At 57.0% G+C, this 13028-nt stretch overlaps 1 protein-coding gene across 1 annotated transcript in view; it reads right to left on the bottom strand.

Moving 5' to 3' along the window:
- Positions 1-304: 304 nt before the first annotated feature.
- LOC144740675 (arrestin domain-containing protein 1-like) overlaps positions 305-13028 on the bottom strand; it is a gene marked incomplete at its 3' end in the record, with an annotated part of 24181 nt that continues 11457 nt past the window's right edge. Inside the window, exons 4-11 of the mRNA XM_078623470.1 lie at positions 12420-12574; positions 5176-5358; positions 4416-4592; positions 3898-4078; positions 2831-3151; positions 1679-1808; positions 793-817; positions 305-641 (exon numbers count right to left, since the gene is read on the bottom strand). Of these exons, the coding sequence (XP_078479596.1) occupies positions 305-641; positions 793-817; positions 1679-1808; positions 2831-3151; positions 3898-4078; positions 4416-4592; positions 5176-5358; positions 12420-12574 (1509 nt within the window). The remainder of the gene's footprint in view (positions 642-792; positions 818-1678; positions 1809-2830; positions 3152-3897; positions 4079-4415; positions 4593-5175; positions 5359-12419; positions 12575-13028) is intronic.

The raw sequence follows: 13028 nt of genomic DNA, 5'->3' as shown, positions 1-13028 counted from the left end.
GCACCCGAGCCCGTCGCCGTGACGACGCGTCGCACCCGAGCCCGTCGCCGTGACGACGCGTCACACCCGTGCCCGTCGCCGTGACGACGCGTCACACCCGAGCCCGTCGCCGTGACGACGCGTCGCACCCGAGCCCGTCGCCGTGACGACGCGTCACACCCGTTGCCGTGACGACGCGTCGCACCCGTGCCCGTCGCCGTGACGACGCTCTTGCGAGTCGCGCAGACTTACCCGAACATCAACAACATCAACAACGAAAATAAAAAAGGAAAACAAAAACAACAAAGTGAAGCGTCGTCGTTACACGCCGCCGATCCGGCTTCGCACGCCGGTGCACGCCGGTGCACGCCGGTGCACGCCGGTGCACGCCGGTGCACGCCGGTGCACGCCGGTGCACGCCAGTGCACGCCGGTGCACGCCAGTGCACGCCGGTGCACGCCAGTGTACGCCGGTGCACGCCAGTGCACGCCGGTGCACGCCAGTGCACGCCGGTGCACGCCAGTGTACGCCGGTGCACGCCGGTGCACACCGGTGCACGCGAGGCAGACAAAGGTTCCCGCGCGCCGCCTCGAAGCGACGCTTGGGCCAAGTGCTGCTCGTAGCGAGTCGCTGGCGCTGGCGGCGGCTACGAAGGCGGCACGCTGTGACGCACCAGCGGGGTCGGGGGCGTCCGCCTTTGCCTCTCCCGGCTGTCGATGTTTAACTCCGCGCCCGCATCTCGACCGTGCTGCTGCTGCCGCTAAGCCTAGGGGACCCCCCCCCCCACCAGTGGCAGCTGTCCCTGTGCGGCACAAGGCTGCACGCAGCACCAGGCGAACTGAACACAAAGGCGCACACGTTCACGCAGAGACTGACAGACCTACACGTGGTGCACAGACAGGTAGGACTCACGCAGAGAGCCACAGACTCATCGCCCGACAGCCACAAACCCACACGGAGAGTCACGGACTCACACGGAGACCCACAAGACCCACACAGAGAACCACAGACTACTCACAGAGAGACACGTAGACTCACACAGAGACCCACAGACTCACACAGAGACCCACAGACTCACACAGAGACCCACAGACTACTCACACAGAGAGACACAGACTCACACAGAGACCCACAGACTCACACAGAGACCCACAGACTCACACAGAGACCCACAGACTCACACAGAGACCCACAGACCCACACAGAGACCCACAGACTCACACAGAGACCCACAGACTCACACAGAGACCCACAGACTCACACAGAGACCCACAGACCCACACACAGACCCACAGACTCACACAGAGACCTACAGACTCACCCAGAGACCCATAGACTCACACAGAGACCCATAGACTCACACAGAGACCCACAGACTCACACAGAGACCCACAGACTCATCGCTTGACAGCCACAGACTCACACAGAGACCCACAGACTCACACAGAGACCCACAGACCCACACAGAGAGTCACAGACTCGCACGGAGAGCCACCGGTGGTGGTGCTGGTGGTGTAGTGGTGCGTGCGTGCCCAGTGGCGCTCGCTTGCGAGCCGCAGCGCCTTGCACCACACTCCCCGTGCACTCCGCCAGCGTCTTTCTGCCTAGGGGACCCCCAGTGGCAGTGGCGGTGGGGGGGGGTGGGGGGGGGGTGGGGGGGGGGGCGGTGGGGGGGGGCGGTGGGGGGGGGCCCCCTCACTCCCCGCAGGGGGCCCAGGGCCCCCGGCGCGCTCCGCTGCGCCTTGGCGAGGGTCGGGGGGGGGCCGCGTCCATCTGTGCGGCGTCGCCACTCGCCGCCTGGCAGCTCTCTTCGTAGGAGGGCGGCGGGTCTGGGGGTGCGGAGAGACACGGCAGCCGGAGACAGACACGGAGACACGGAGACACAGATATAGACACAGAGACAGACAGAGATAGACACAGAGACAGACACAGACACAGAGACAGACACAGAGATAGAGACAGACAGACACAGAGATAGACACAGAGACAGACATAGAGACACAGACACAGAGACACACACAGACAGAGAGACAGACACAGAGATAGACACAGAGACAGACAGACACAGAGACACGGCAGCCGGAGATAGACACGGAGACAGAGAGACAGAGACAGACAGAGACACAGACAGAGAGACAGACACAGACACGGAGACAGACACGGAGACAGACACAGAGACACAGAGACAGACACAGACACGGAGACAGACACAGAGACACGGCAGCCGGAGATAGACTCGGAGACAGACACAGAGACAGACACAGAGACAGAGACAGACACAGAGACAGACACAGAGATAGACACAGAGATAGACACAGAGACAGACACAGAGACAGACACAGACATAGAGGCAGAGACAGACACAGACAAAGAGACAGCCACAGCCACAGACACAGCCACAGAGACAGACACATCTCCCAGCCCACTCCCCCACCAGCATAGAGCTTTTGCACGCACACACAGACACATGCACACACAGACACACGTACACACAGACACACGTACACACAGACACACGTACACACAGACACACGCACACACAGACACACGCACACACAGACACACGTACACACGCACACACAGACACACGCACACACAGACACACGCACACACAGACTCACGTACAAACAGACACACACAGACACACGCACACGCACGCACACACAGACACACGTACACACAGACACACACAGACACACGCACGCACAGACACACACAAGCACCCATGCACGCATACACATATACACGCACACACACAAACACACACGCACGCACACACACACACGCACACACACACACACGCACACACGCACGCACGCACACACACCCCCCCCAGCCGCCCTCCACTCACCGTAGGGAAAGAGGGCGGCACTGAACTCGGGAGGAAGCAGCAAAGGATGATGGGACGAGGAGGCGGCGGCGGCGGCGGCGCCGGCGGTGGCACCGGCAGCGGCACCGCTGAAGAACGGCACCGTCTCCCCCGGCGCCAGGCAAAGCTGAGGGGCGCCAACGCCAAACGGCGCCGCCGGGGGGACCGGTGCCAGGGGGGCTAAGGCACCGCCGCTGGCACCGGCGATGGTGGCGTCGCCGGTGCCGTGTGTGGGCGTGGGGAAGTAGCGTCCGTCCTGCAGCTGCGAGTGCAGCTTGGTGGGCAGAGCGGTGGCAGAGGCCTCTACGGCACGGGGGGGGGGGGGGGCGGCGAGGGGGGAGTGTGGTGAGCGGTGTGGTGAGCGCGGTGAGCGGTGATTGTGGTGAGCGCGGTGAGTGTGGTGTACGGGGTCAGGGTGACACACACGGGGTCAGGGTGACACACAGGGGGACACACAGGGTGACACGCACACAGGGTGACACACACACGGTGACACACACACGGGGTGATACACACACGGTGACACACACACAGGGTGACACACACACACAGGGTGACACACACACGGGGTGACACACACACGGGGTGACACACACACAGGGTGACACACACACAGGGTGACACACACACGGGGTGACACACACACAGGGTGACACACACACGGGGTGACACACACACGGTGACACACACACAGGGTGACACACACACGGGGTGACACACACACACACAGGGTGACACACACACAGGGTGACACACCACACACGGGGTGACACACATACAGGGTGACACACACACGGGTGACACACACACACACAGGGTGACACATAGGGTGACACACACGGGGTGACACACACACAGGCTGACACACACACGGGGTGACACACACACGGGGTGACACACACACAGGGTGACACACACACACAGTGACACACACACGGGGTGACACACACACACGGTGACACACACACGGGGTGACACACACACGGGGTGACACACACACAGGGTGACACACACACAGGGTGACACGCGGCTGAGTGTCAGCGTCTCACCGTACAGCCGCCCGTCACCACCGCCACCGCCGCCGCCATAGCCCGGCGCCGTGGGTGGCGGCAGGGGCGGTGCGGTGGGGGTGAGCGCCGTGGCGGGCCCGGGCCCCAGGGAGCGCAGCACCGGCACGTTCCCCACCACGATGGGCAGCGTGGCCGCCACGCCGATGCTGCGGATCGCCACCTGCGGGGAGGGGGGAGGGTGGGGAGGGGGGAGGGAGGCAAAGGTGGCCCGGCTTGGCTCGGGTGTGGCAGTGGAAAAAGACGACCTGCGCCGCATCCGGGCCGGCTCGGATGAGGCAGTGGAAAAAGACGACCCGTGCCGCATCCGGGCCAGCTCAGCTCGGATGAGGCAGTGGAAAAAGACGACCTGCGCCGCATCCGGGCCGGCTCGGCTCGGATGAGGCAGTGGAAAAAGACGACCCGTGCCGCATCCGGGCCGGCTCGGCTCGGGTGAGGCAGTGGAAAAAAAAAAGATCGTCGCCGGGAGGGGAGTGGGGTTATGGGGGAGGGGGGGGTACCTGGACGAAGTAGTCGACGTCGATGAGGTGGCACAGGAAGAGCTGCGACTGCGGCAGCGGCGGCAGCGCGATGCGCTCCAGCCACTGCGCCTGCTGGCGCGCCCCCACGGAGCCGCCCTCCAGCTGCGCCAGCGTGCGCATGTCGTACATCACGCAGCGCCCGCGGAACGTCACCTTCTACGCGCACGCACACACCGCACGCGCACGCACGCACACACACACATGCGCACACGCACACACGCACACGCACACACGCACGCGCACACGCACGCACACACACACACGCGCACACACACGCACGCACGCACACACGCACACGCACACACGCACACACACACATACCCCAACACGGACACACGCACACGCACACATACCCCAACACGGACACACGCATGCACACGCATACACGCACACGCACACATGCACACACCCCAACACGGACACACACACACACGCACACATGCACACACATACCCCAACACGGACACACAACACACGCACGCACACACGCGCACGCACGCACACACACACACGCACATACCCCAACACGGACACACACACACACGCACACACACACACACTCGGTGTAGCCTTCAACAGAGTGTTACGCGCCTACGAAGGAGCGTTGTGCGTGGGCAGAGCAAGCACGGCCCTTCCGCCTCTGTCTCTCCCCGCCCGCCCCGGTGGGGACGTTCACCACGCACGGCACCGGGAAGCCTGGCACCGGCGCCCGGGGTCACCCCCCCCCGCCCCGCCCCACCTGCACAAGGGTCGCGGTGATGCCGGAGACGCTTTTGCCGGTGCCGTTGTTGATGAGGCAGGTGAGGTGGATGACCTGGCCCGGCACGTAGCCCCGCAGGTCGGAGGTCACGGCCAGCGTGACCGTGGCGCTCTTGAAGAGCGAGTAGTTCACCTTCTTCTGCACCTCCACCACGGACGGGCACTGGCAGCCACAAGGGGGGCGGAGGGCGGGCACACAGAGACCCATAGACTCACACAGAGAGCCATAGACTCATCACACACAGAGAGCCATAGACTCATCACACACAGAGAGCCATAGACTCATCACACACAGAGAGCCATAGACTCATCACACACAGAGAGCCATAGACTCATCACACACAGATAGACCCATAGACTCACGCAGAGAGCCATAGACTCATCACACACAGAGACCCATAGACTCACGCAGAGAGCCATAGACTCATCACACACAGAGACCCATAGACTCATCACACACAGATAGACCCATAGACTCATCACACACAGAGAGCCATAGACTCATCACACACAGATAGACCCATAGACTCACGCAGAGAGCCATAGACTCATCACACACAGAGACCCATAGACTCACGCAGAGAGCCATAGACTCATCACACACAGAGACCCATAGACTCATCACACACAGATAGACCCATAGACTCACGCAGAGAGCCATAGACTCATCACACACAGAGACCCATAGACTCACGCAGAGAGCCATAGACTCATCACACACAGAGACCCATAGACTCATCACACACAGATAGACCCATAGACTCACGCAGAGAGCCATAGACTCATCACACACAGAGACCCATAGACTCATCACACACAGAGAGCCATAGACTCACACAGAGAGCCATAGACTCATCACACACAGATAGACCCATAGACTCACACAGAGAGCCATAGACTCATCACACACAGAGACCCATAGACTCACGCAGAGAGCCATAGACTCATCACACACAGAGACCCATAGACTCATCACACACAGAGACCCATAGACTCATCACACACAGATAGACCCATAGACTCATCACACACAGAGAGCCATAGACTCATCACACACAGATAGACCCATAGACTCACGCAGAGAGCCATAGACTCATCACACACAGAGACCCATAGACTCACGCAGAGAGCCATAGACTCATCACACACAGAGACCCATAGACTCATCACACACAGATAGACCCATAGACTCACGCAGAGAGCCATAGACTCATCACACACAGAGACCCATAGACTCATCACACACAGAGAGCCATAGACTCACACAGAGAGCCATAGACTCATCACACACAGATAGACCCATAGACTCACACAGAGAGCCATAGACTCATCACACACAGAGACCCATAGACTCACGCAGAGAGCCATAGACTCATCACACACAGAGAGACCCATAGACTCACGCAGAGACCCATAGACTCATCACACACAGAGAGTCATAGACTCACACAGAGAGCCATAGACTCACGCAGAGAGCCATAGACTCATCACACACAGAGACCCATAGACTCACGCAGAGAGCCATAGACTCATCACACACAGAGAGTCATAGACGCACACAGAGAGCCATAGACTCATCACACACAGAGACCCATAGACTCACGCAGAGAGCCATAGACTCATCACACACAGAGAGACCCATAGACTCACACAGAGAGCCATAGACTCATCACACACAGAGACCCATAGACTCACGCAGAGAGCCATAGACTCATCACACACAGAGAGACCCATAGACTCACACAGAGAGCCATAGACTCATCACACACAGATAGACCCATAGACTCACGCAGAGAGCTATAGACTCATCACACACAGAGAGACCCATAGACTCACGCAGAGAGCCATAGACTCACACAGAGAGCCATAGACTCATCACACACAGATAGCCATAGACTCATCACACACAGATAGACCCATAGACTCACACAGAGAGCCATAGACTCATCACACACAGAGAGTCATAGACTCACACAGAGAGCCATAGACTCATCACACACAGAGACCCATAGACTCACGCAGAGAGCTATAGACTCATCACACACAGAGAGACCCATAGACTCACACAGAGAGCCATAGACTCATCACACACAGAGAGTCATAGACTCACACAGAGAGCCATAGACTCATCACACACAGATAGCCATAGACTCATCACACACAGATAGACCCATAGACTCACACAGAGAGCCATAGACTCATCACACACAGAGAGTCATAGACTCACACAGAGAGCCATAGACTCATCACACACAGAGAGACCCATAGACTCACACAGAGAGCCATAGACTCATCACACACAGAGACCCATAGACTCACGCAGAGAGCCATAGACTCATCACACACAGATAGCCATAGACTCATCACACACAGATAGACCCATAGACTCACACAGAGAGCCATAGACTCATCACACACAGAGAGTCATAGACTCACACAGAGAGCCATAGACTCATCACACACAGAGAGTCATAGACTCACACAGAGAGCCATAGACTCATCACACACAGATAGACCCATAGACTCACACAGAGAGCCATAGACTCATCACACACAGAGAGTCATAGACTCACACAGAGAGCCATAGACTCATCACACACAGAGAGACCCATAGACTCACACAGAGAGCCATAGACTCATCACACACAGATAGACCCATAGACTCACGCAGAGAGCCATAGACTCATCACACACAGAGAGTCATAGACGCACACAGAGAGCCATAGACTCATCACACACAGAGACCCATAGACTCACACAGAGAGCCATAGACTCATCACACACAGAGAGACCCATAGACTCACACAGAGAGCCATAGACTCATCACACACAGAGACCCATAGACTCACGCAGAGAGCCATAGACTCATCACACACAGAGAGACCCATAGACTCACACAGAGAGCCATAGACTCATCACACACAGAGACCCATAGACTCACGCAGAGAGCCATAGACTCATCACACACAGAGAGACCCATAGACTCACACAGAGAGCCATAGACTCATCACACACAGATAGACCCATAGACTCACGCAGAGAGCTATAGACTCATCACACACAGAGAGACCCATAGACTCACGCAGAGAGCCATAGACTCACACAGAGAGCCATAGACTCATCACACACAGATAGCCATAGACTCATCACACACAGATAGACCCATAGACTCACACAGAGAGCCATAGACTCATCACACACAGAGAGTCATAGACTCACACAGAGAGCCATAGACTCATCACACACAGAGACCCATAGACTCACGCAGAGAGCTATAGACTCATCACACACAGAGAGACCCATAGACTCACACAGAGAGCCATAGACTCATCACACACAGAGAGTCATAGACTCACACAGAGAGCCATAGACTCATCACACACAGATAGCCATAGACTCATCACACACAGATAGACCCATAGACTCACACAGAGAGCCATAGACTCATCACACACAGAGAGTCATAGACTCACACAGAGAGCCATAGACTCATCACACACAGATAGACCCATAGACTCACACAGAGAGCCATAGACTCATCACACACAGAGACCCATAGACTCACGCAGAGAGCCATAGACTCATCACACACAGATAGCCATAGACTCATCACACACAGATAGACCCATAGACTCACACAGAGAGCCATAGACTCATCACACACAGAGAGTCATAGACTCACACAGAGAGCCATAGACTCATCACACACAGATAGACCCATAGACTCACACAGAGAGCCATAGACTCATCACACACAGAGAGTCATAGACTCACACAGAGAGCCATAGACTCATCACACACAGAGAGACCCATAGACTCACACAGAGAGCCATAGACTCATCACACACAGATAGACCCATAGACTCACACAGAGAGCCATAGACTCATCACACACAGAGAGTCATAGACTCACACAGAGAGCCATAGACTCATCACACACAGATAGACCCATAGACTCACACAGAGAGCCATAGACTCATCACACACAGAGAGTCATAGACTCACACAGAGAGCCATAGACTCATCACACACAGAGAGTCATAGACTCACACAGAGAGCCATAGACTCATCACACACAGAGAGACCCATAGACTCACACAGAGAGCCATAGACTCATCACACACAGAGAGACCCATAGACTCACACAGAGAGCCATAGACTCATCACACACAGATAGACCCATAGACTCACACAGAGAGCCATAGACTCATCACACACAGAGAGTCATAGACTCACACAGAGAGCCATAGACTCATCACACACAGATAGACCCATAGACTCACACAGAGAGCCATAGACTCATCACACACAGAGAGCCATAGACTCATCACACACAGATAGACCCATAGACTCATCACACACAGAAAGCCATAGACTCATCACACACAGATAGACCCATAGACTCATCACACACAGAAAGCCATAGACTCATCACACACAGATAGACCCATAGACTCATCACACACAGAGAGCCATAGACTCATCACACACAGATAGACCCATAGACTCACACAGAGAGCCATAGACTCACACAGAGGCACATAGACTCATCGTAGAGACCCATAGACTCACACAGAGACCCACAGACTTACACAGAGAGCCATAGACTCACACAGAGAGCCATAGACTCACACAGAGACCCACAGACTCACACAGAGCCATAGACTCACACAGAGAGCCATAGACTCACACAGAGACCCATAGACTCACACAGAGACCCATAGACTCACACAGAGATAGACCCATAGACTCACACAGAGACCCATAGACTCATCATAGAGACCCATAGACTCAGCGTAGAGACCCATAGACTCATCATAGAGACCCATAAACCCATCATAGAGACCCATAGACTCATCACACAGAGACCCATAGACTCATCATAGAGACCTGTAGACTCATCACACAGACCCATAGACTCATCATAGATACCCATAAACCCATCAAAGACCCATAGACTCACACAGAGACCCATAGACTCAACGTAGAGACCCATAGACTCATCATAGAGACCAATAGACTCAGCGTAGAGACCCATATACTCATCATAGAGACCCATAGACTCATCATAGACACCCATAGACTCATCACACAGACCCAAAGACTCATCACACAGAGACCCATAGCCTCATCACACAGAGATCCACAGACTCATCACACAGAGACCCACAGACTCATCACACAGAGACCCACAGACTCATCACACAGAGACCCACAGACTCATCACACAGAAACCCACAGACTCATCACACAGAGACCCACAGACTCATCACACAGAGACCCATAGACTCATCACACAGAGACCCACAGACTCATCACACAGAGACCCACAGACTCATCACACAGAGACCCACAGACTCATCACACAGAGACCCACAGACTCACCACACAGAGACCCACAGACTCATCACACAGAGACCCACAGACTCACCACACAGAGACCCACAGACTCACACACAGAGACCCACAGACTCACACACAGAGACCCACAGACTCACACACAGAGACCCACAGACTCACACACAGAGACCCACAGACTCATCACACAGAGACCCACAGACTCACCACACAGAGACCCACAGACTCATCACACAGAGACCCACAGACTCACCACACAGAGACCCACAGACTCACCACACAGAGACCCACAGACTCATCACACAGAGACCCACAGACTCATCACACAGAGACCCACAGACTCACCACACAGAGACCCACAGACTCATCACACAGAGACCCACAGACTCACCACACAGAGACCCACAGACTCACCACACAGAGAGACCCAGAGACTCACCACACAGAGACCCACAGACTCATCACACAGAGACCCACAGACTCATCACACAGAGACCCACAGACTCACCACACAGAGACCCACAGACTCACCACACAGAGATCCACAGACTCACCACACAGAGACCCACAGACTCACCACACAGAGACCCACAGACTCACCACACAGAGACCCATAGACTCACCACACAGAGACCCACAGACTCACCACACATAGACCCACAGACTCACACACAGAGACCCACAGACTCACACAGAGACTTGCACATCAAATCGCCCGAGCTCTGTGATCCTATCACTGTCGCTTTGATGGCGATGGCGGTGGTGGTGACGATGGCGATGGCAGTAGTGATGGCGATGGTGATGGTGGTGATGATGGCGATGGTGGTAGTGATGGCGATGGTGGTAGTGATGGTGGTGGCGATGGTGGTAGTGATGCCGATGGTGATGGTGGTAGTGATGGCGGTGGTGACGACGGTGGTGGTGATGGTGGTAGTGATGGCGGTGATGGTGGTAGTGATGGTGGTAGTGATGGCGATGGTGATGGTGGTGGCGGTGATGGTGGCGGTGATGGTGATGATGGTGGTAGTGATGGTGATGGTGGTAGTGATGGCGATGGCGATGGTGATGGTGGTAGTGATGGCGATGATGATGGTGATGGTGGTGGCGGTGATGGTGGTAGTGATGGCGGTGATGGTGGTGATGGTGGTAGTGATGGTGGTGATGGTGGTAGTGATGGCGGTGATGGCGGTAGTGATGGCGGTAGTGATGGTGGTAGTAATGGTGATGGTAGTGATGGTGATGATGGTAGTGATGGCGATGGTGATGGTGGTAGTGATGGTGATGATGGTGGTGGCGGTGATGGTGGTAGTGATGGTGGTAGTGATGGCGGTAGTGATGGCGGTAGTGATGGTGATGGTAGTGATGGTGATGATGGTAGTGATGGCGATGGTGATGGTGGTAGTGATGGTGATGATGGTGGTGGCGGTGATGGTGGTAGTGATGGTGGTGATGGTGGTAGTGATGGCGATGGTGGTGGCGGTGATGGTGGTAGTGATGGTGATGGTGGTAGTGATGGTGGTGGTGGTGATGGTGGTAGTGATGGTGATGGTGGTAGTGATGGTGGTGGCGGTGATGGTGGTAGTGATGGTGGTGATGGTGGTAGTGATGGCGATGGTGGTGGCGGTGATGGTGGTAGTGATGGTGATGGTGGTAGTGATGGTGGTGGTGGTGATGGTGGTAGTGATGGTGATGGTGGTAGTGATGGTGGTGGCGGTGATGGTGGTAGTGATGGTGGTGATGGTGGTAGTGATGGCGGTAGTGATGGCGGTAGTGATGGTGATGACGGTGGTAGTGATGGCGGTGATGGTGGTAGTGATGGTGGTGATGGTGGTAGTGATGGCGATGGTGGCGGTGGTGGGGACTGACGCGGCAGTCGGGCAGCAGGTTGAGGTCGAGGGGGTTGAGCACGTAGAGGGGGGTGCGGGCGCTCTGGTCGGCGCGGTACCACGCCGCCTCCAGCACGGCCTGCACCGAGTACTCCACACGCCCAAAGCGGCCCTCAAACGACGTCGGCACGGACACTGAGCGCGCACGGGGGGAGTGGGGGGGTGGGGAGGTGGGGGGTGGGGGGTGGGGGGAGTGGGGGGTGGGGGGAGTGGGGGGTGGGGGGTGGGGGGAGTGGGGGGTGGGGGGGAGTGGGGGGTGGGCGGAGACGGGGGGTGGGGGGAGTGGGGGGTGGGGGGGTGGGGGAGTGGGGGGTGGGGGGAGGGGGGTGGGGGAGTGGGGGGTGGGGGGGGGAGTGGGGGGTGGGGGGAGTGGGGGGTGGGGGGAGTGGGGGGGTGGGGGGAGTGGGGGGGTGGGGGGTGGGAGAGTGGGGGGGTGGGGGGGTGGGGAGTGGGGGGAGTGGGGGGTGGGGGGAGTGGGGGGTGGGCGGAGACGGGGGGTGGGGGGAGTGGGGGGTAGGGGGAGTGGGGGGTGGGGGGAGTGGGGGGTGGGGGGGAGTGGGGGGTGGGGGGAGTGGGGGGTGGGGGGAGT

The sequence above is a fragment of the Lampetra planeri genome, unplaced genomic scaffold (genome assembly GCF_965212315.1).
Source record: "Lampetra planeri unplaced genomic scaffold, kcLamPlan1.2.h2 scaffold_267, whole genome shotgun sequence".
In the NCBI taxonomy this organism is placed as follows: Eukaryota; Metazoa; Chordata; class Hyperoartia; order Petromyzontiformes; family Petromyzontidae; genus Lampetra; species Lampetra planeri.
This window is presented reverse-complemented; position numbering and strand designations above follow the sequence as displayed.